At 56.0% G+C, this 24,822-nt stretch overlaps 2 protein-coding genes across 2 annotated transcripts in view; one reads left to right on the forward strand and one right to left on the reverse strand.

The window, feature by feature from the left end:
• Window positions 1-272: 272 nt before the first annotated feature.
• Window positions 273-2,163, reverse strand: C11H10orf95 (chromosome 11 C10orf95 homolog). Its single transcript, XM_032952504.2, has 2 exons — window positions 2,082-2,163; window positions 273-1,532 (listed from the first exon to the last, which is right to left on the reverse strand). The coding sequence occupies exon 2, from the start codon at window positions 1,429-1,431 to the stop codon at window positions 673-675; it is 759 nt and encodes a 252-aa protein (XP_032808395.1). The 5' UTR covers window positions 1,432-1,532; window positions 2,082-2,163; the 3' UTR covers window positions 273-672.
• A 5,527-nt stretch (window positions 2,164-7,690) lies between these two features.
• The window catches only part of DDRGK1 (DDRGK domain containing 1), a 17,999-nt gene continuing 867 nt past the window's right edge, over window positions 7,691-24,822 (forward strand). The window contains exons 1-8 of the mRNA XM_032952503.2: window positions 7,691-7,847; window positions 9,016-9,186; window positions 9,757-9,872; window positions 10,579-10,680; window positions 19,777-19,899; window positions 20,416-20,454; window positions 21,247-21,303; window positions 22,078-22,126. Coding sequence (XP_032808394.1) covers window positions 7,748-7,847; window positions 9,016-9,186; window positions 9,757-9,872; window positions 10,579-10,680; window positions 19,777-19,899; window positions 20,416-20,454; window positions 21,247-21,303; window positions 22,078-22,126 — 757 coding nt within the window. The 5' untranslated portion in view covers window positions 7,691-7,747. The remainder of the gene's footprint in view (window positions 7,848-9,015; window positions 9,187-9,756; window positions 9,873-10,578; window positions 10,681-19,776; window positions 19,900-20,415; window positions 20,455-21,246; window positions 21,304-22,077; window positions 22,127-24,822) is intronic.

A 24,822-nucleotide genomic window follows, 5' to 3' on the forward strand; every position in this document is an offset into this window, starting at 1 on the left:
CCGTCATCTCTTACCTGTCACTCACCTGTCACACCTCACCTATCACGCAACCGTCATTCACCTATCACTCACCTTTGACGAGGTGCCCCCCCCCCCCCACCTAGTGGATCTCGCCATTGACATTCATCCTCACCTTCAACTTTCCACTGCTCACTTGCCCACCCCTCTGACCCATCACTCTCTCTCCATGACTCCCCCCTCCATTCACAGCAGAGGCACACGAGGGGACTGTCCCGCACCTCCGCTTAGCACGGGTGGCTACTTACGGTGCGAAAGAAGTTCAACAAACAAACATTACACTACAAGAGATAGCAAATCACCCGTGCACACATTTGTCCTTTTGTAAACATTTATTTCGTTTTATTCCCAAACGTATACAGTATTTGCATATTCGTAGATAAAACAAAGACAACCCCCCCCCCCCCCCGCATAACCTTTGACAGACAGGGGCAAGTGTTGTTACCGGGCAGCACCTATGAAGGCCGGCACGAGGCCGTGGTGCGGCCAGGACCAGGCCGAGACCGTCTGCCACCCGTGGCACACAAAAACAAATTCCCGGACTGTCCCGGGAAGGTGACAATGGAATCTCCTACGACAGCCGGGCAAGACGGAGCCACAGACTCGCCCCGGCACCACCACCACACCTCCCCCGCGTCCCTCGCCGCCCTCGTTCTAGCGCCTGGCCCCCTTCTTGCCCTTCCTCTTCCCCCTCCGACCCCCGTCGCTCTCTCCGCCGCTGCTGCTGCTGCCGCTGGGGCTCTGGCTGGGCCTGAGCACGCGTCGCTCCACGGTGTACTCCTGGGGCCCCACGCGCGGCTCCCCGTGCACCAGGAACTCGCCTCCGCTGCGGCTGACGGTGAAGGCGGTGTGCGGGAAGGTGCCGTAGACGCGCCGCAGGTCCGCCAGCACGAGATCGGGCAGCGGGCGCCGCTCGCTGCCGGCGTGGACCCGCGCCACTTCCCCGAAGCGCAGCTCCCCGCTCAGCCTCGCGCCCTCGGGCCAATGCTGCAGGTTCTGGGCGTGATGCTGCTGCTGATGTTGCTGCTGATGCTGATGTTGCTGCTGATGATGATGCTGCTGCTGCTGGTTGTAGTAAAGCCCGAACGTGCCAGGATAGCCGGCGTAGTAGCCTGCCGCGTGTTGATGGTACGCGTACGGGTTGACGTACGGGTTGACGTACGGGGCCAAATAAGCGCCGGGGTGCATGTAGGGGTAGGCGTGTTGGTAGGGGTAATGGGGCGGGATGGAGGACGAGTAGGAGTAGGAGGGCGAGGTGGTGGTGCCGCGTCCTCCGTGGTGGAAGTGATGGAAGGTCTCCATGGCGCTGGGGTCCGACCACGCGGCGCCCGGGAAGAACAGAGGACGGCTCACGAAGTTGTGCCCCTGGACGGGAGGTGGCGTGAGAATAGGAGCAGGGCCGGCCAGGAACATAATGGCCGACGCCGCGGGTCGCTCACCCCGCCAGCGTGGGGACGCGCATCGGAGTGGCCGCGATGGTCCTCGGAAGAAAGGGGGTTCTCGGTCTTGGGGACCTGTGCGCGGAGAGGGGGGAGGGGCACATGAGGTGTCATTATCAAGAGAATCGCGGTCACACGCAACCACACGCAGAGCCCCCCTTTGGCTACTCCACACGGACCCCCTTGGCTCCTCTACATGGACCCCCTTGGCTACTCCACATGAATCCCCTTGGCTACTCCACACGGACCCCCTTGGCTCCTCTACATGGACCCCCTTGGCTACTCCACACGAACCCCCTTGGCTACTCCACACGAACCCCCTTGGCTACTCCACACGAACCCCCTTGGCTACTCCACACGGACCCCCTTGGCTACTCCACACGAACCCCCTTGGCTACTCCACACCAACCCCCTTGGCTACTCCACACGAACCCCCTTGGCTACTCCACACGTGTCCCCCTGGGCCCCCGATGTCAACAATCGTTCCCACGCGTGTCTCTCCGAGTGACGGGCAAATGGTTCACCTCTTCCTCTCCTCTTCCTCCCTACCACCTCGTCAACAACCTCCTCTCTCGGCCTCCTCTCACCTTCTATCCCCCACAACCCTCGCCTACCGCTGCTTACCTCCTCCTCTTCTCCTCCTCCTCGCGCCGAGACGCGGAGTCGACTCACTCGCCCCGACCTGCTGCCGTCCTCGCCCTCTCCGCTTCTCTCACGCTCTGAGTCGAAACACCTCGACTCGCCGTCGCCTTACCTGCGGCTCCGACCCCCCGCTGCGCGTGACTCACGCACGCACGCATGTGGTTACCTGGCGACACCAGGCGACACCAGGTAACAGCGGCTCGAGTGGGAGATCGGAGAAAGGCGGGGGGAGAGAATCGGTGGGGCGCAGACCCCCAAGGAAGCCCCCCTCCCCCCTCCCTCTGCTTTGTGTGGTCGGGGTAGGGGAAGGCATCTGAAAAGGGGGTTATTACTTTGTAGGGGACTTATTTGTGCACTTAGCTACCATTCCATTGTCATGGATTTCCTAGCCGTAACTTTGAAGTCTCCGTTTTGTTATCGTGGGCAAATATGCAGAGTTGTATCAGACAGCGTGGGTCATGCGATAAGAGCTGCGTGTGCTGGCATGAAGTCCTCCACGAGTGTGATGACAGTGACGATTGTGATGATGATGTCATATTGGGTGCTGTGATGATGATGGTGGTGGACTGGTGTGATGGTGATTATGATGTGGTTGTGACCTGTGATGATGAGTTGGGTACTGGTGTTGATGATGATGGATTGGGGTATTAACGATAATATATCGGGTGCTGTTTATGATGATGATGAAGATGATGTTGACGATCACGGAGTATGGTGATTATGATCATGTATTGACATGCTGCTGATGGTGATGGATTGATGTGTCGATGATGACGATAATTGTATTCATGTTTTTGATACTGGCACGGGCTGTTGATGATGATGTTTACGTTGTTGATGTTGCTAATGATGACACGGAGCGCACGGGCTGTTGATGATGTTTACGTTGTTGATGTTGCTAATGATGATGACACGAAGCGCGTGGAGGCGAGTCGATGGGGCTCATCGTGGTGTGGGAGTGAAATCTCCACATCCACACTATGCAGGCCCTCTATCTTGGCCAATGCCAACAAGAATCTATAGATGAGAAGAACCCATCATCACAACATTACCCAACAAACACGGTCATGATATAGCATGATTTCAGACGAGCTTCTGCGGCCGTTTGGAACGCTCTCCCTTCCGGTATTAAAAAGCCACTAGAGCTATGCACTTTTAAATCATCTATATTTAAAACTATTTTCTTTACAACTGATTTTTGTGTTTAGTTTGTTGTCCTTTCCCATCACCGCCGATTAGCACGGTTGACTACGTACGGTGCGAAAGAAGTTCAACACACACACAGCACCCATCATAACATAATAAATATTGCGGGCCTGCACTATAGTCCTGTTACGATGGGCTAATGTGTGAGTAAACACACACGCACGTGGAAAGCGATGTCAGGCACAGCTTAACATCATCACGGCTCTCATCGCCGCGCGCTTTGTTCCCTGAGTCAACTCGACTTCGCGGGGGGGGGGGGTGTGAATGCTTTGTTACGGATCACGGGAGCCTCAGAGCGACGCACAAACATCATCGCCTCGCGTCTTCATCCGGCCGACCTGAAGCTTCACGCGCAAGGGAGGAACAACCAAGAACGAGACATCGTCACGGGCAAAACCCGTTCGTAATAACTTTGTACATTTTATTATTCAAGCCAAGGCCGTAGCCATGGAGTCAACATTGGGGGGGACCAAATCTTCCAGGGGGTCTGGGGGTCCCAACCCAGAAAAATATCTAAATTTGAAAACTAATTTCCTGCCTAAAATATTTAAAAATTCACTAACACACGGGATGGACTTTTTATTTTTTTACAATAATGTCTGATAGTGTATTGTATTACTTTGCTCTGTTTTTACTTTTTTACCATTTCTTGTTTAATTGTATGTAATGTTTGAAATTAGGGATTAATAAAGTACAACCATAACCACAATCATATAAACATAAATCTATGCTTTTGATTTAAAGCTTTCGTGACTGCAGGGATTCATATTCTTGGTAAAGTCAAGAATATAAATATATGCATTGATTTATATGAAGACAAGCCAAGATATTGTGGCCAAGGTTTAGAAAATTATTTTAATTTACATAGCATCGCAATTATAACTTTTTAATATTTTTATAGCAATATATTGGGGGGGGACATTCTGAGCATAATGTATTGGATATATTGGGGGGGATGTGTCCTCCCCAATATATTATAATTACGGCCTTGATTCAAGCAGATACCGAGTACGAGTGTCTCCGTAGTAGCCCCAGAGTGTCAGCCCCTGACCATGCCAGATCAGTTCGGCCTACCGATCACGGAGGTTCCGACAGACGGCGTAGCTCGGCACATGGTGGGGTATAGCCCGAACCCTGGGGACGGTCATCACCGCGATGCCGCTACACAGACCAAGATGTGAGGGACACTTTCCGAATGGCGACGTGGAATGTGTCGACTTTAAATGGCACCGGTGAGCGGACAGCACCCGTCAGGCAGCTGTCACGGCATCGCAAATCGCGGGCACCGCTGAGGCCCCTGCTCCCGCGGAGAGCGAGCGGTCAACACCGCGCGGATGACGCTCCCACGCTGGGTCGATGACCACCCGGGACCCTCGGTCCTCCTGTCCCCGGCTTAACGCCACAGACATCGGCACGTCCATGCGGACACGTGCCCATCATCGCGACCAGCTGTCCGCTAAAAGGCCCAGTCGGGTGCCAACCACGCGGGCGTCTTTGCTGTGCTGGGGGGACGCGGCGGGCACGGGCAGCCACCGTGCCGGTATCGAAGTCGCCTGCGTGCGCCGCTGGCCACAGCGCCGCGTGCACGGCGAGAGTCGACGCCTCGCGGCTGCAGACGACGGTGCAGAGTTGGCGTCGCCGAGACTCCCTTGAGACCCGCTCGGCGCGGCGGTCACGGAGTTGGTCTCCCTGAGATGACCAACTCCACGGGCGGCACCAACATTGGCGGCGAGGGCGTCGCAGGACCAGCAGGCGCTGTGTTTCACAGACGCGTCGTAGTCACCCGGTAGGGGGCGACGTTGCTTCGTGTGACGCCGACTGAAGTCATCTGCGGGTATTTCTGTTTGGGGCGGGGGGGGATTTTGTCGAATTTGGACCGTGACACGGGCACACGGCGGCTTGCGCGTTCCGAACGACGTCGCGGGGTCTTTAACGTGGACCGTGCAGGAGACGGCGCGCAGTACGTTTTGATCAATACCACGCAGCAGCAGTGACCAGGGCAGACTGGACGGTTCGAACCGCGAACCTGTCAGGAGCGGCGGGGGTGGGGGCAGGTGGGTGGGGGGTGACCCCCGCCCGCCCTCCACAGAGCGCCCTCCACAGAGCGCCCTCTGGCGGTGGAGCAGTGGTACGGGCAGGGACATTGCAGGGCTGCGCCTTTATCTCGTGCGATAATTATCACAAAGTGTTTCACGTTGAACACGTCGGCTTTCGCGACCAATCTCGTCCATAATACAGGTTATGTTCTTGTGTGGGTTAGATCGCGTAAATATATACATGTGGCGTTAAACCCACCACCATCCGACACAGCCAAGGATCTTTAATATGCACAGAGTATCACGCGAACGCGTGATACACTGTGTATATTCCTATGTCCGTCCACTTCACAAAGGGGGCCCTAAAGATGATCCAAATAACTACCGACCTATCTCAATTTTGTCCCCGTTGATGAAAATTTTTGAAAAATTATTGACCTACAAAATTAGCAGTTTCCTGTCCACCAACAATCTACTACATCTAAAACAATCTGGGTTCCGAAAAAACTACAACACCAAATTTGCTGCATTAGACTCTCTGAATCACATTTACAGTAGCCTTGATAATAAGCAGTACTGTGCCTGTCTTTTTCTAGACCTGGCCAAAGCTTTTGATACAGTAGACCACAACACCCTGCTTAATAAACTAAGTTGCCTCGGTTTTTCCGAAAACGCAGATAAATGGTTACAAAATTACCTCTTTTCTCGCACCCAAACTCTATTCACAGATGGTTGGAGGTCAAACGGTGTTAAGATAACAAAAGGGGTTCCAGAGTGTTCCATCCTCGGCCCTCTTTTGTTCTCTCTTTATGTCAATGACTTGGGCACTGACCTGGATCATTCCAGGGTAAATCTTTTTGCAGATGACACGATACTGATTACTGCTGGCCGCTCTCCGGATGACGTGATTGCTAAGCTACAGGGTGATTTCAACAAACTACAACATCAGCTAGTTGCTCTTAAACTCGTCCTGAATACCTCCAAAACCAAGGTGCTATGCTTCTCACCAGGACTAAAGCAGGAAGTTATTTTTCCCCAATTACATTCCTTAAATAATTATCAAATAGAGCAAGTCAAGATCTATAAGTATCTTGGGGTCATCCTGGATTAAAAACTGAATTTTGATGATCACATTGATTATATTGGTAAAAAGACAAAAATAAAAATTGGTTTTCTGTATCGACACAAGCACTGCTTCCCCACAATGTTCCGTTTGGAATTTATAAAAGCTACCATACTGCCTCTACTTGACTACTGTGACATCGTGTATAAATCAGCCCCAAGTACTGTACTGAAGAAGCTTGATTCCATCTATCACTCGGCCTTAAGATTTACATTGAACTGCCCATATAGGACTCACCACTGTGATCTCTACATTGGGTCAAATTTAACATCTCAATGTTCGACGGCTTGTGCACCAGATCTTATTTATTCACGATGTACTTACAAAAAAATCCGCAGACTACCTGCTGGATCTCCTCTCTGTTTCAAAGAACAAATTTGACCTCAGGTCTTCGCTCATTTACCAGCTTCGCATTCCCTATTGCCGTACAAAAACTGGAGGAAGGGCCTTTGCTATTGATGCCCCCAGGGTCTGGAATGCTATTGCCAATAAACTGCAACTTGAATCGCTACCAATGAGATCTTCTCTCAAAACTGCTCTAGAGGAGGTGTACACCCATAGCTGCCACTGCTATTCATTGGCGTAAAATAAAATGTTTCGCTCCGGATGACGCTGCAAAGTATTATCTGTATATTGATTTAGCGTGATCTTAAAGGTGCATTGAAAAATTTGATACTCCGACTGATGCTTCTGTTGTTGTGGAGTAACTCATGCAGCCAGCTATGGCTCTAGGATTTGGTGTTACATGTTATTTATGTAGTTTATTGTAAAAATTCGGTCACAGTCCCTGTGATCACTGTTACGTTGCAATTATGGCTTTATTTTTTCGTGATTTGGAAAAAGTTTTTTGGTTTGGACATGTTTGTTATGTTATAGTACGGAGTTAGACTGATGGCCTTAATCTAAGTTTTCTTGTGGTTGTTGTTGTTTGACTTGCATCCCACTGGGGATTATTTGCACACAGCGTTGGTGTACGGTGCTTTTTTCAGGAATATTTTGCTGTTTTTTTCATGGATTTTCTGTTTGCACAGTCACATAGTCACTTTAAGATATTTTTCTTGTTCGTGTTTTTGTTTGTTGTGGTTGCACCCGATTCAAGAGCCGAATGGCTCACAGGGCTATACCAAAATAAACTGAAACTGAAAAAAACCCACCCATGTGATACGGTAAAGGTCCCACGTGTTACCAGCACGTTAATGACACTAATTAGCTCATCGTGACTTCCGTTTCCGCCGGATGTACCGTCAGGGCCGGGGCCACGTGACTGGCGCGCGGGGCTCGACATGGAGGCGCTGCCGCTGTGGGTGGCGCTGCCTGTCGGCTCGCTGCTGCTGCTTCTCTTCCTGCTGCTGCTGCGGTGGCAGCGCCGTGCCCGAGGGCCCGGTGAGGGCACCACGGGGATCTCACGCCGGGGGTCATCGCGGGTGTCCATAGGGGCCCCATCCTGCAGAGACTCGGGAGGAACCGCATTGAACCACCGAGTTCAATGTGGGATGTTACAGTACTGTACAGTAACAGGGGACCCACGGGACTTAGCGGGGACCCCCAGAGATACACAGGGACCCGTAGGGTTCGTAAGGAACCCACAGGGCCCTAGAGAAACCCATACGGACCGCAGTGATCCACTGGGTTCACTAAGGGTTCAATATGGGGATACGCACAGGGGCCAATTGACTCGCTGCGTTCAACAATATCACGTGGACTCGAGGGGTTCAGAGCAGTGGGGGGGGGGTCACGGCTGAGCGGACCACGTGGACGCGCAGCCACGTGGCCCCATGGGGATCATCGTCGCGCCAGACGCGTGGCCTCTTGCGACGGCGTTCGCATAAACTGCTCTCGCTGCCGTACTCCGCCGTCTCGAGCGATGTGTTTGATCCACGGGTCACGGAGGGTCGCAGTCCGCTTCGAACGGCGACCGCCAGCCGAAGTGAGCGCAATGTGGGGATGACCACGGAGGACTCTGGGCTCGGTTGCGCGTGGACCGTCAGCAGCTGAGGCACGCACAGGAGGGGCCTGATGGGCCCTCGGGGGACCAGGTGACCGATGCGCGTGGCCGCAGTGACCGCAGGTGTCTGCGGCCGTGGCAGGCCACGGCCGTGGTTTAGAGATGCGAGAGTTTTTGGCATTGGCCAATGCAATGGGGCGCATTGGTGCGGGGATGGGCGACTACACAGAGAGAGATGGTTTCCCTAGGCAGACTTCACAGCAGTGAGCATTAGTCACTCGGCTGTGCTGACGAGTCGCAGCGTCATTGCTGCTGTCAGCCACATTCTCTGACGTTTATTTTGATGTCGATTTCAGACAAGATGACCACAATGCAGTTGTTCATGAAATGCTGATGGGTTTTTTGCAGAATGCACAAATGGCCGTGTTTTTATTTACACCTTTCTCTGTGTTTGACAATTACGTTTTACAGCCTGCGCGATTATTCTTTTATGATTATGGGGTTTTTTTTCTAGACAGGAGAGAGTCAGCCGCCCTCCTCTCTTGGTGATTCTGTATTAATCCGCTGACCACCGAACACCCCCCCCCCCGTGTCGTGGCGCCGCAGAGCTTGAGGATGGAGCACAGGCGCCGGTCGCGGCCGGCACCAGACCCCGCGCCGCGGCCAACGAAGAGCGGGCGCCGGGGGAGCCGCGTCGAGTCCGCAACCTTCGGCACCGGCGCGACGCTCAGAGACTGGCGCAGCAGCAGCAGCAGCTGCACAGGGATGATGAGGGCGGTGAGCGCTGCCGCCCGCTCGCGCCTTCGTCGGCCACTCGCGTGTCGGACCCTTCGCCACCACATGTGAAGGGACTCGGTCGACCAGACTCGACTGTTTCGTCTCATGCACACTGTGCTCCTCCACACTGCGGGTCACAACAACTCTCTCACCCACTCGATCAATCGCCCACTCTCTCGCCCACCCGACCACCGTATTTTAGGTCACAACAACCCACTCGCTCACTCACTCACCCACTCGGTCAAACACTCGCTCGCCCACGTATTCATTCATCCACCCACTCAGCCTCTCTCGTTCAGACACCACTCTCAACCATTCACCGACTCGCTCACGCATCCTTTCAATCGCCCTCTCACACCACTGCAGGTCACCTCACTCCTCTCCCTGGGTCTTCCCTCGCACTGCTCCACTTGGGAATTCCCTCCCATCGGCTCTTTACCCCTAGCTCTAATAATACATAACCTTGCTCAATTCCACTCTTGTTTATAGCAACGTCAATGGTGCCGATTGTTGCTGGCTCCGTGACGTTTTGGGCCTGTGCTCAGCAACTCTGACGGGCGTCGTGCGCAGGTGCCGAGTGGGAGGGCGACTCCGGGGACTCGGAGGAGGAGGTGGGCGGGGGGAAGATCGGAGCCAAGAAGCAGCGCAAGCTGCAGATGAAGCAGGAGAAGAAGTCGCAGAGAGAGGTGTGAACCCTCCTCCCTTCTCACCCCCCTCTTACCTCCCTCTACTCCCCTCTCATCTCACTGCACTCTCCCCATACTCTCCCCTCATCTGCCTCTACTCCACTCCCTCTACTCCCCTCTCATCTCACTCTCCTCTCCCCTCCCCCTACTCTCCCCTCATCTGCCTCTACTCCGCTCCCTCTACTCCCCTCTCATCTCACTCTCCTCTCCCCATACTCTCCCCTCATCTGCCTCTACTCCGCTCCCTCTACTCCCCTCTCGTCTCCCTCTGCTTTCCTCTCATCTCACTTTACCACCCTCGCTGTGCCCTCCCACCTCTCCTCTCCTGTCTCACTTCTATATGCGTACACATGGGCGGATGCACGTGTGTGTGTCCATGTGCTTGTATACACGTGTGTGTGTCCATGTGCTTGTATACGCGTGTGTGTGTCCATGTGCTTGTATACACGTGTGTGTGTCCATGTGCTTGTATACGCGTGTGTGTGTCCATGTGCTTGTATACACGTGTGTGTGTGTCCATGTACTTGTATACACGTGTGTGTGTGTCCATGGGGAATGGTAGTGTTGCGGCTACCACGCGGGGGAGTGGTTGTCTTTGTGCAGGCATGGGTGCAGGCATGTGTGCAGGCATGTGTGCATGCCCGTGCACATGTGCACATGCTTGTGTACACGTGTGTGTACACGTGTTTGTGCGTGTCTCCGTCAGGCGGAGGAGGCAGAGAGGGAGGAACGCCGGCGAATGGAGGCGGCGCGAGACGAGCAGCGCAAGAAGGAGGAGGCGCGGGAGCGTGACAGTGAGGAGCGGCAGGTGAGTGACTGCTCACCCGAGTGACTGCTGCTCGCCCGCATTCGTTCGTTCGCCGACGACGAGATGGACCGCAGACGGGCGAGGCGCGAGCATCTGGCGGCAGGGCCGCCTACGGGGGTGGTGGTGCGGGGCCCGGGGCAAATCCCACTGTACGGGCCCCCCCATCAGATTCCTTTATACCAAACCAGAAGCATAACATCTGACAGCGTGATGTCGAAGCACGGGGCCCCCCGAAGCGCGGGGCCCCCCAAAGCGCGGGGCCCGGGGTGGTCGCCCCAATTCGTCGTACCCTAGGGGCGGCTCTGTCTGGCGGTGTCAGCGTCTTTCGTTACCAAAAAATATTTCTATTTTCTGCCAATGTTAGAGAACGGCCCATGGAAGCAAATGTCGCAGAGCTGCCTCTTGAGATCCCCGTTTCTTGGAGTGACCTCTGGTCTGCACACAGTAGAGGATGGCACTTTCTCCACCCGCTCTTAATACGAGAGCGATGTTCGACGTACGGGTGTCGGCGTTCGTATAGAACGCAGTTGTTGAACTGTCGGCCCACAGGGCCGCGGTGGCCCACAGAGCCTCTGGTGGTGGGCTGCCGGGAGTTTTGGCTTGCCGGGATATATCAGAGATGAAGGGCCATTTCCCAAAACTTCGGTTATCTTGTTTCTGTTATGGACCACAGTGTTCGTGACGAATGTGTTAAGTTTTTTTTTTGCGTGCATTGTGCACCACTGCCAACACAGAAGAATCGCATGCGTTTTCTGGTGTAGTGTCTCTCCGTAGCAGCGAATGTTTGTCAAATAATAGGCGACTAAGTGGATGAAAGCATAAATGCTTGTGTCAGTCAATGGCATGGACACTGTAACAAGCGGTGTCCAGGCCGTTCCAACACACGGGCCGAGACTGTGACGGGTTTGTAATTGGAGTCTCGAACCGCAGTAGGAAGTTACACAGGACCTCTCCACATACATCAACAGCAACGGCCATCACACGGCCGTCACACGGCCGTCCAAGCCGTTTAAAACTGCCGCTCTAAAAATTGGCGCCATCCCATGATCGTGCCGCGTGGCCATCGCAAAGTTTGCCATGTTTCTCGTGTTTGGCGGCAGCCCCTGACAATTTAAATATGAAGATCACTTTTACCGTCCTTTACTATAATACTCCTAACAATGAATCGTGCGGCCATCTGTGAATAAACTACACAGTATCCCTAAATAAATGACACAATATCCCCAAGTAAACTACACTATCCCTAAACGACACAATAGCCGCATTCCGCGTGTAGCCCGGTGCGATGTCCGAGGTTTCACTCGGCGCGCCGGGAGCGTCAACTTGTCCACGTGCGGGCGTGACCTGAGGACGCGTCGCGCGTTTGTAACGAGGCCGTCGATTAAAATAGTTTGTTTACATGCGAGCAACACCGCGGGCGATCGAGCTTTTCCAAGACACCAAAGGTTCGATGCCACAATCTGATTTCCCGGCAGCGTCCACTTAGAGGAAGTGGCGGCGTGCTTGGGGCTTGTTCGCCGTCCGCGTGTGGACTTTGACGACAAAAATACATCTGAGAGAAAGTCACGCGCGATTCTACTGTCGCGCTCCCGTCGCTGTGAGCGGCTCCTCGCGGCTGGGCGGGGCGTGTGAGTTTGACTCCAGGTTTGGGGTGGGGGTGTCGACTCAGCCCATCATCATCCCTCCCTTGCCGAGTTCATCGATTGAGTAAGAAAGTTAACAGTGGTTCTCTGATCGATAGCCGCCACAGGAATGTAGAATTTCCACCGCTGGCTGCGCGGGGCTATAAACAGGAAGATGCGCACCGCCTCCAGGCTCGTGTGAGAAGGAAATCGCTTAGACTCATGACATCGCTGTATCGTCGATCCCACACAATTGCAGTTTACAGAGTTCATTCATATATAGTATCTACTAAACCTGGCAGAATCATGAAACGCCGCTCAGCGTGACATGCGCATCACATGAATCGGAATGAACACCAGACGCACTGCTTCCTGTCTTCTAGACTGTTCAACCACCACCACATTCCAGGGCTCAACAAAAAACTCACCCGCTCGCTCACCCGCTCACTTACTTCCCCACTCACCACACTGCAGGTCACAACAACACACTAACTTACTCATCTACTCACTACACTGTAGGTCAAAACAACACGTACACTCACCCACTCAGCACAGTGCAGGTCACAACACACTCGCCCACTCACTCACACTTGCAAATTAGATTATATCCTGGTTCCTTGAGTTCACTCCTGGTTAAACGAAACAAACCTGTCCAGTTAGTTCTGTGTTATAGAGAGGAGTCTCTCGCAGGTAGGGGGGAGGAGCAAGGCATCGAGCCTGGACTTTTAACAGGGGCAGAGCGCGCGCGACTGGGAGAGGCAATTCCATATTTCAGCGACGGCACACGACGGAGGAGCGGTACGGCGGGGGTGTGTTAATCCGTCCATGCGTGCGGACGGTGGGGAGTGAGCCGGTGGGACGGTGACCTCAAGCAGGGAAAACAAGCCGGCGCCCTGGGCACCTCTCATCAACAGAGACGGCCCTTGTACAGAATTGTCGAGCCCAGCTTGACTCTGCTGACGGGGCACTGAATATCTAAACCGGTGCAGTGATTTTTAGTGCTCAAACCAACGCACAACCCAGAAGGCCTTGTGGCTGGTGGGATGTAAAAAAAAAAAACTTTTGCGTGAAGGAGGCATCTCTTCTGCGCGGTTATTTTGGCGGGAACAAGTGTAGCCTGGGGAGAAGCTTCACCGCACCCCTAGGGCGAGCTGCCCTGGCACTCCCGGAGGTGGTCACGGCCGTGTTTTGTCGCTGGTTGAGCCGCGCGCCGCACGTGGTGCACCCCGTCGACCGGGCGGGATCCTCAAGCGGGGCCGCATCTTGGTGCGCGCCACAAGGTTTGGGGTTTCCCGTCAAGGGCGACAGCCTAGCTGTGGCTTCGCTTGGCCGCCCCGTTTCATGCCAACAATCCTCGTGACCGCGCGGGCGACAGCGCAAGGCCTTAAGCAAATGAGGTGCAAGGCGCCAAAACGCGTCCTACCAGTTTCTAGATGCCACCGCACCTTCCCGCACCCTGGCTACAGACCTCCTCACTACAGACCTCACTACAGACCTCCTCACTACAGACCTCACCACAGACCTCACTACAGACCTCACCACAGACCTCGCCACAGACCTCGCCACAGACCTCACTACAGACCTCACTACAGACCTCGCTACAGACCTCGCTACAGACCTCCTCACTACAGACCTCACCACAGACCTCACTACAGACCTCACCACAGACCTCACCACAGACCTCACCACAGACCTCACCACAGACCTCCTCACTACAGACCTCCTCACTACAGACCTCACCACAGACCTCACCACAGACCTCACCACAGACCTCCTCACTACAGACCTCCTCACTACAGACCTCACCACAGACCTCGCTACAGACCTCGCTACAGACCTCACTACAGACCTCACTACAGACCTCGCTACAGACCTCACTACAGACCTCGCCACAGACCTCGCTACAGACCTCACTACAGACCTCCTCACTACAGACCTCGCTACAGACCTCGCTACAGACCTCACTACAGACCTCGCTACAGACCTCGCTACAGACCTCACTACAGACCTCGCTACAGACCTCGCCACAGACCTCACTACAGACCTCACTACAGACCTCACTACAGACCTCACTACAGACCTCACTACAGACCTCCTCACTACAGACCTCACCACAGACCTCACTACAGACCTCCTCACCACAGACCTCGCCACAGACCTCGCTACAGACCTCGCTACAGACCTCACTACAGACCTCACCACAGACCTCACTACAGACCTCGCTACAGACCTCACTACAGACCTCCTCGCTACAGACCTCACTACAGACCTCGCCACAGACCTCGCTACAGACCTCACTACAGACCTCGCCACAGACCTCGCTACAGACCTCACTACAGACCTCCTCACTACAGACCTCGCTACAGACCTCGCTACAGACCTCACTACAGACCTCGCTACAGACCTCGCCACAGACCTCACTACAGACCTCACTACAGACCTCGCCACAGACCTCACTACAGACCTCACTACAGACCTCACAACAGACCTCACTACAGACCTCACTACAGACCTCCTCACCACAGACCTCGCCACAGACCTCGCTACAGACCTCGCTACAGACCTCACTACAGACCTCACCACAGACCTCACTACAGACCTCGCTACAGACCTCACTACAGACCTCCTCGCTACAGACCTCACCACAGACCTCGCTACAGACCTCGCTACAGACCTCACTACAGACCTCACTACAGACCTCGCTACAGACCTCGCTACAGACCTCGCTACAGACCTCGCTACAGACCTCACTGCAGACCTCACTACAGACCTCGCTACAGACCTCACTACAGACCTCCTCACTACAGACCTCGCTACAGACCTCACTACAGACCTCCTCACTACAGACCTCACCACAGACCTCGCTACAGACCTCGCTACAGACCTCGCTACAGACCTCGCTACAGACTTCGCTACAGACCTCGCCACAGACCTCGCTACAGACCTCACTACAGACCTCACTGCAAACCTCACTACAGACCTCCTCACTACAGACCTCGCTACAGACGTCGCTACAGACCTCCTCACTACAGACCTCCTCACTACAGACCTCACTACAGACCTCGCTACAGACCTCACTACAGACCTCACTACAGACCTCGCTACAGACCTCGCCACAGACCTCGCCACAGACCTCGCCACAGACCTCGCTACAGACCTCGCTACAGACCTCGCTACAGACCTCCTCACTACAGACCTCGCTACAGACCTCGCTACAGACCTCGCTACAGACCTCGCTACAGACCTCCTCGCTACAGACCTCCTCACTACAGACCTCACCACAGACCTCACTACAGACCTCACTACAGACCTCACTACAGACCTCACCACAGACCTCGCCACAGACCTCGCTACAGACCTCGCTACAGACCTCGCTACAGACCTCGCTACAGACCTCGCTACAGACCTCGCTACAGACCTCCTCGCTACAGACCTCCTCACTACAGACCTCCTCACTACAGACCTCACCACAGACCTCACTACAGACCTCACTACAGACCTCACTACAGACCTCACCACAGACCTCGCTACAGACCTCGCTACAGACCTCACTACAGACCTCCCCACAGACCTCACTACAGACCTTCTCACCACAGACCTCCTCACTACAGACCTCACCACAGACCTCGCCACAGACCTCGCTACAGACCTCGCCACAGACCTCGCCACAGACCTCGCTACAGACCTCACTACAGATCTCACTACAGACCTCGCTACAGACCTCACTACAGACCTCACTACAGACCTCGCTACAGACCTCCTCACTACAGACCTCACTACAGACCTCGTTACAGACCTCGCTACAGACCTCACTACAGACCTCCTCACTACAGACCTCACTACAGACCTCGCTACAGACCTTGCTACAGACCTCACTACAGACCTCACTACAGACCTCCTCACTACAGACCTCGCTACAGACCTCAGTACAGACCTCGCTACAGACCTCGCTACAGACTTCGCTTCAGACCTCGCTACAGACCTCGCTACAGACCTCGCTCCAGACCTCCTCACTACAGACCTCGCTACAGACCTCGCTACAGACCTCGCTACAGACCTCGCTACAGACCTCGCCACAGACCTCGCTACAGACCTTGCTACAGACCTCACTGCAGACCTCACTGCAAACCTCACTACAGACCTCCTCACTACAGACCTCGCTACAGACCTCGCTACAGACCTCACTACAGACCTCCTCACTACAGACCTCACTACAGACCTCGCCATAGACCTCGCCATAGACCTCCATGTATGCTTCATTGAGCAGAAATTATTTGGATATAATTTGCATATTTTTAAATAATAGCTTCTTTCTTGGATGTGCGTGTGCGTATCTTGAGTGTAGGTGTGTGTCTGTGCGTTACGAATCGGTGAATTATTTAGAGGCCCGACTAGCAGCCTTGGCCTGACCGTCAGAGCCTCAACAGCCCAGATCTCCTCTTGATCCCAGGCACTCCGGTTCAGAATTGCGGTCTCTTTCCCACGTCGTGTTTGTGCCTCGCAAGTTCCGCTCATGCTGCATGGACCCTCGGTCTATAATTTGAAAATAATAAATTTGCGCACGCACCCATACCGACGCACACACCCGTACGCACGCACACACGCGGTGCCCTTCACAATCCCGGCCAGCGCTAGAATGGATCCGAGCGGGCGAAGCGCCGCGGGACACACGGCGGGACGCGCTTTAGGAAAAACAAGTGCAGCGCCGTCGTGGCGTACAGCTGGGCCGTTGCCCCCGCCCCTCCTCTCTCCCCCCATCCGCGGGCGTTGTGCTGATCCCGGCAAAGCTGGTGCCCACAGCTTCTCGCTTGTGGCCGAGCGTTGCCCGCTGGCGCTTACTCGCACACTCTTCACTTCTGCAATCGCGGGGTTTCGGGTTGATGGGATGCGAGCGAGCTCGGCCCTGCCGCCCACAGCAGCGCTTCCCTCGCCAGCGGCAGCCCTCCGCACCTGCAACGCTCCCACGTGGGGTTTGGCCAAATTCATGGCGGAGCCACGTTTGGTGCGACGTGTGCCTTGGCGTGCGGAGCGGTGGCGCTGCGGTTCCTGCGCTGCGCTACGAACCCGGTATCTCGAGTTCGATTCCCGCTCACAGTGATGAATGTCCGAACCGGTTCTGGGCCTCCCTTAGATCGACTGAGCCTTAAATTAGTAGCTGCAGCGGTGTATAAACTCGGCACTAGGGAGACAAAGGCGGGCGGATGTGGTGCTGGACACCCACGCCCTCGTGTGCCGTGCCCGCTTTCACGGGCGCTCGCTAACAGCACTTGCCCCAACAGTCTAAGAAGACTACACGGGGTGTCTGGTGGGCGTGTGTTTGGGGTTGTGTGCTTGGGGTTGTGTGCTCGGTGGTGGTGTGTGTGGTTGTATTCATTGTAGCTCTGGTTGTATTCGAGATTGTGTGTGGTTGTACGTGAATGTATGATTGTGTGTGGTTGTGTGCACATAGCCTGGCACAGTCACTGCCACTTAGTGGTGAATGGCGGTTGTTGGTGTTGTTGTTGAGGTTGTGTTGACTGTTTCAGGCTATACAGGGGATCTTTATCTTATTGGCGGTTGTGCACAGTTCTGTGGTTGTGCTTGTAGAGGTTGTGTGTGGTCGTGGTGACCCACGCGTCGTGGTGTTTGTGTGTTCGTGTAGGGTCTCTTTTGAGTTGTTGCGCATTGCGGTTGCGTGACTGTGGTTGTGTGTGCACGGGAGGTGTGTTGAACGCTGTTGTGTGGTGGTGGTGGTCAGAATGAGAATCTTGATTTATCCTGGCGTGTGGAGGGGCAGGATGTGCGTGTGTGTGCTTGTAGCTCTGCGTGTGTGCTTGTAGCTCTGCGTGTGTGCTTGTAGCTCTGCGTGTGTGCTTGTAGCTCTGCGTGTGTGTGCTTGTAGCTCTGCGTGTGTGTGCTTGTAGCTCTGCGTGTGTGCTTGTAGCTCTGCGTGTGTGCTTGTAGCTCTGCGTGTGTGTGCTTGTAGCTCTGCGTGTGTGCTTGTAGCTCTGCGTGTGTGTGCTTGTAGCTCTGCGTGTGTGCTTGTAGCTCTGCGTGTGTGTGCTTGTAGCTCCGCGTGTGTGTGCTTGTAGCTCCGCGTGTGGTTGTGCCCATTGCGGTTGTGTGTGGTTGTGCATCCATGGTGTGTCACGTGGTGCTTGCGCTGTTCGCACGCTGCGGCGGCGCTAGTATTCGTCGCGGCTGTGCGTGGTTTTGCCGCTCGTGGTTGCGCAACGCTGACTGACGGGAAACCCTCTCCTCGTTTCCCAGAAATTCACAGTTGGCCTGAAAGAAAAAAAAACTGAACAAAAACGAAATAACAGCGGCCATGGTTTTATAATAATCGCCCGAGTTTCCCGTTTTTCAAAATAACCCCCTACACACAACCCCCCACACACAACCCCCCACACACAACCCCCCACACACGAGGGGCCCCCTCCGTGCCCTTGGCCGTGGCGACACCCACACCACCGCCTCGTGAACAGAAAGTGGAAGTGCGCTCGGGGTGCCGTGACGAGGTCCCAGCTGCCCCCACCGACCCTCCCATTGTGACCCCTGCGTAAGGTCACCTTGCCCCCCCCCCCGCCCGCCACACTCGCATCGTGACCACCGAGCCCCAGCTTGGTTCACCTGACACCTTACCCCGGCCACGACCAGGCCACGCACACACGGACGGGTGGCCTGTCCACTTCTGGATGAGAGCCTCCTCCACACCCCCTCCTCCTCCATGCCTTGCGAGGGATGTTTGTCCATACTTCACCACGCCAGTCGGTGTGTGGGGGCAGTGAAGGCGGGGGTTTTCTCGCACTGCCCTCTGCCACCACGACCGCACAGCGCCCCACGATGTCTGTAGCGTTCCAGCGTTTCACAATGTGGGGGGGGGCAGCTAATTGCAATTGTGGTGGACAGCCTCCCCCCCTTAGTTTAGCAGCCCCGTTCCCCTCATGTGATCTCCCCCCACCATACCGTAGAAGAGGAGTGTAGGAGATAGGGGGTGGGGGATAGGGATGGGGGGGAAGTGGGCGTTCCTTTAGGGAAATGTTTTAGTTCCCCACCGGTCCCCCCCTCCCATCTGCTTGCTATGCAAATCGAGGACCTCTATAAAACCCCAGGGTCTGGCCGCCTCCGCCGCGTTATGATTATCACTGAGCCGGTGCGTGCGAGCATCGGGATGGTCGCGACCGGACGAACGAGGAAGTGGCCGTGCGCTCGAGTCTCGGGCCACGTCGCCCCCTCCCCGAGGTAGAGCAGCGAGAGACAAACGTGGACAGGCGAGGCCCGGCTCCGGCCCCGCTCTCCCTACGACGATGCGCTCCGTCCACTGCCGCCTCCTCCTCCTCGAGTAGCGGACGCCGCTGTGCGTCGAGGGAGTGGGGGGAGGTGGGGGGTGCGGCGCGGCGGGGCAGGGACCGCTGGATCCCCCTATCGGGGGGCTGACGAAACCCCGCGATGGACGGGAGGGTGACGGGGCCGTCGTGCCGCGTGCCGCTCGCAGGCCGAGAAGGCGCTCCGGGCCAAGGAAGAGGAGGAGAGGCGTGAGCAGGAGGAGTACCTGAAGCTCAGGGCGGCCTTTGTGGTGGAAGAGGAGGGCATGCTGGATGAGGCCACCGAGCAGGAGGTGAGAGGTCACGCCGGATCATAGTGGGGGGGGGGGACTGCTGGACTGGTGGTGGACACCGGTTGTGCGCTGTGTTGAGAACAGGCTGCTTCAGCAGTGAGCCTCGTAGCACGTGCTTTGTTAGCAGTGATGTATGTTGAACTTCTTTCGTACCATATACATAATCGGTGAGCCTGGTAGAACCTGGTAGTGCACGGGCTGTGTTAGCAATGGTGAGTCCGCGTGGCCGTGTGTGTCGGTCACGCGTGCCGTGGGGAGTGCGCTCCGTGTACGGGGGACGCAGGCTAGAGGCGGTGGTGAACTTGGCAGCACATGGGCTGTTTTAGCGGTGGGTCTCAGTAGTACATGCTGGTGGAGAGGGAGGGCAGAGGCGATGACAGTGTCAGTGCTAACGAGTAGCGGAGTGAGCAATTGAGAGAGTGAGCGAATGAGTGCACGAGTGTGTGAGCTAGCGAGTGAGTGATCGAGAGAGTGAGCGGCGCACGCATAACGGTTGTGCTGTGCGTGTTTCAACAGTCCCAGAACCAGCTGCAGGAATTCATCGACTTCATCAAGGTGATGGACTCACAGACACACGCACACACCGATACGCTCACATGCACACATACCTACACAAGACAAAGGTTCCTGTGTAGCCTTCATAGACTTTTGAGTCAAGTGCTGTTAGCGAGCAGCTATAAAGGGCAGCACAGTACACAAGGGGGTGGGTTGCTATCACCACATTGTCTCACGAGTGAGCGATGTTTACATACCGCACCAGGTACTCATTTGAGGTCGAGTCGATTTAAGGGAAGGCCAGGATCGGTTCAGATAATTGTAAATGGTGTTGGCCGTGAGCGGGAATCAAACTCGGGTCGCCAGGTTCGTAGCGCAGCGCGCTAACCACTACACGACCGCCCCAATACCAACACACCCGCCATTCGCCACTAAGTGACGGTGACATCACCACGGCGCCTGTGCCAGGCCAGGTGCACTTTGAGGCCACGTGAAGTGTCGAAGGCTCTCATACACACACTGTCACACACAAAGACACACGCATACGTACGCGTGGAGAGGGTGCCGGGCGGTGAGAACTGAATTCCATAGGCTGTGACGACACTGCAGCAGCCTGGGTCTTCAGTTTTCTCCGTCAGGCACTCGGTGACATCCCGTCGGCGTCACGCACTCGCGGAGCCCACCACACTCTACCTGAGCACGGTCGTGCACTGTCAAGGCAGTTTACCTTGGACCCTCCCGCACACTGCACTCTGTTCACACGGCCACACGATACACCACGTGACACGCGCCACACCACGCACGCCTTCATGTGTGGATGCCCGTGTGTGCGTACGTGTGTGTTAAGTGCAGGCGTCCAAGGTCGTGCTCATGGAGGACCTGGCGTCGCACTTCGCCATGAGGACACAGGTGAGAGCTGCAGCAGCAGCAGCAGGGAATAGCAGCGGTGAAAAATGGACGTGAACGAATAGGAGCGTTGAGTGGTGAATGGTCATCGTAGCGAGTGGCAGTAGTCGTCGCGAATAACAAAGTGGTGGTGGCAGTCGTGAATAGTAATGGCAGGGACTTGTAGGCGTGAGTAGCATTTGCGGTTAATGGTAGTGAGTAGTAGTAGTGAGTATTCGCGGGTAGTAGTAGTTAGTAGTGGCAGTAATATTAGGCAGAGCAGTAGCTGTGGTTGAGAGTAGTGAGTAGTGAGTAGAGTAGTGAGTAGAGTAGTGAGTAGAGAGTAGAGTAGTGAGTAGAGTAGTGAGTAGAGTAGTGAGTAGAGTAGTGAGTAGTGACTAGAGTAGTGAGTAGAGTAGTGAGTAGAGAATAGAGTAGTGAGTAGAATAGAGTAGTGAGTAGAGTGGAGAGTAGAGTGGAGAGTAGAGTGGAGAGTAGTGAGTAGAGTAGTGAGTAGAGTAGTGAGTAGTGTAGTGAGTAGTGTAGTGAGTAGAGTAGTGAGTAGTGTAGTGAGTAGAGTAGTGAGTAGAGTAGTGAGTAGAGTAGTGAGTAGAGTAGTGAGTAGTGTAGTGAGTAGAGTAGTGAGTAGAGTAGTGAGTAGAGTAGTGAGTAGAGTAGTGTAGTGAGTAGAGTAGTGAGTAGAGTAGTGAGTAGTGTAGTGAGTAGAGTAGTGAGTAGTGAGTAGAGTAGTGAGTAGAGTAGAGAGTAGTGACACGTGCGCCCGTGCCGCCTCTGCAGGACGCCGTGAGCCGCGTGCAGGACCTCATGGCGGACGGCAACCTGAGTGGTGAGGGCACCACCACTCACCCTTGACCCCACACACCCCCACACACCCCCCCCCTCCACTCACCCTTGACCCCACACACCCCCACACCCCCCCCCACTCACACTCTCCACACCCCCCCCCTCCACTCACACTCCCCAAAAACAAAGATCCCCCGTATAGCCTTAACAGACTGTAGGGGCAAGTGCTGTTAGCGAGCAGCACCTATGAAGGCCGGAACGGTACACGAGGGGGTGGGTGGCCAGTACCACGCCCGACCGCCTTTGTCTTCTTAGTGACGATGTTTACACACCGCACCAGGTACTCATTTGAGGCTGAGTTGACCTAGGGGAGGCCCGGGACCGGTTCAGATAATCGTCACTGGTGTTGGCCGTGAGCGGGAATCGAACCCGGGTCGCCAGGTTCATAGCGCAGCGCGCTAACCGCTACACTATCGCTCCCCACACACACACACCCCCCCCTCCACTCACACTCCCCACACACTCACCCCCCCTCTACTCACACTCCCCACACACTCACCCCCCCTCTACTCACACTCCCCACACACACACACACACCCCCCCCTCCACTCACACTCCCCACACACACACTCACCCCCCCCTCCACTCACACTCCCCACACACACACTCACCCCCCCCTCCACTCACACTCCCCACACACACACTCACCCCCCCCTCCACTCACACTCCCCACACACACACTCACCCCCCCCTCCACTCACACTCCCCACACACACACTCACCCCCCCCTCCCACTCACACTCCCCACACACACACTCAGCCCCCCTCCACTCACTCACACTCCCCACACACACACTCACCCCCCCCTCCACTCACTCACACTCCCCACACACACACTCACCCCCCCCTCCACTCACTCACACTCCCCACACACACACTCACCCCCCCCTCCACTCACTCACACTCCCCACACACACACTCACCCCCCCTCCGCTCACTCACACTCCCACACACACACTCACCCCCCTCCGCTCACTCACACTCCCCACACACACACTCACCCCCCCCTCCGCTCACTCACACTCCCCACACACACACTCACCCCCCCTCCGCTCACTCACACTCCCCACACACACACTCACCCCCCTCCGCTCACTCACCCCCCCCTCCGCTCACTCACACTCCCCACACACACACTCACCCCCCCTCCGCTCACTCACACTCCCACACACACACTCACCCCCCTCCGCTCACTCACACTCCCCACACACACACCCACCCCCCTCCGCTCACTCACACTCCCCACACACACACTCACCCCCCTCCGCTCACTCACACTCCCCACACACACACTCACCTCCCTCCGCTCACTCACACTCCCCACACACACACTCACCCCCCTCCGCTCACTCACACTCCCCACACACACACTCACCCCCCCTCCGCTCACTCACACTCCCCACACACACACACTCACCCCCCCTCCACTCACTCACACTCACCCCACACACACTCACCCCCCCCTCCACTCACTCACACTCACCCCCACACACACTCACCCCCCCCTCCGCTCCCCCGCTCACTCACACTCCCACACACACACTCACCCCCCCCTCCGCTCACTCACACTCCCCACACACACACTCACCCCCCCCTCCGCTCACTCACACTCCCCACACACACTCACCCCCCCCTCCGCTCACTCACATCCCCACACACACACTCACCCCCCCCTCCGCTCACTCACACTCCCCACACACACACTCACCCCCCCCCCCCCGCTCACTCACACTCCCCACACACACTCACCCCCCCCTCCGCTCACTCACACTCCCCACACACACTCACCCCCCTCCGCTCACTCACACTCCACCACACACTCACCCCCACACACACACTCACCCCCCCTCCACTCACACACACTCACCCCCACACACACACTCACCCCCCCTCCACTCACTCACACTCACCCCCACACACACACTCACCCCCCCTCCACTCACTCACACTCACCCCCACACACACACTCACCCCCCCTCCACTCACTCACACTCACCCCCACACACACACTCACCCCCCCTCCACTCACTCACACTCACCCCCCACACACACACTCACCCCCCTCCACTCACTCACACTCACCCCCACACACACACTCACCCCCCTCCACTCACTCACACTCACCCCACACACACACTCACCCCCCCTCCACTCACTCACACTCACCCCCACACACACACTCACCCCCCCTCCACTCACTCACACTCACCCCCACACACACACTCACCCCCCTCCACTCACACTCACACTCACCCCCACACACACACTCACCCCCCTCCACTCACTCACACTCACCCCCACACACACACTCACCCCCCCCTCCACTCACTCACACTCACCCCCACACACACACTCACCCCCCCTCCACTCACTCACACTCACCCCCACACACACACTCACCCCCCTCCACTCACTCACACTCACCCCCACACACACACTCACCCCCCCTCCACTCACTCACACTCACCCCCACACACACACTCACCCCCCCTCCACTCACTCACACTCACCCCCACACACACACTCACCCCCCCTCCACTCACTCACACTCACCCCCACACACACACTCACCCCCCCTCCACTCACTCACACTCACCCCCACAACACACACTCACCCCCCCTCCACTCACTCACACTCACACCCACCACACACACACCTCAACCCCCCCTCCACCTCAC

This window comes from Petromyzon marinus, chromosome 11 (genome assembly GCF_048934315.1).
Source record: "Petromyzon marinus isolate PM22_M1 ecotype Great Lakes invasive population chromosome 11, UKy_Petmar_22M1.pri1.0, whole genome shotgun sequence".
In the NCBI taxonomy this organism is placed as follows: domain Eukaryota; kingdom Metazoa; phylum Chordata; class Hyperoartia; order Petromyzontiformes; family Petromyzontidae; genus Petromyzon; species Petromyzon marinus.

Coding starts and splice junctions, on each gene's coding strand:
- C11H10orf95 (XM_032952504.2), bottom strand. CDS start 1,431: ATGTTCCTGGCCGGCCCTGCTCCTATTCTCACGCCACCTCCCGTCCAG.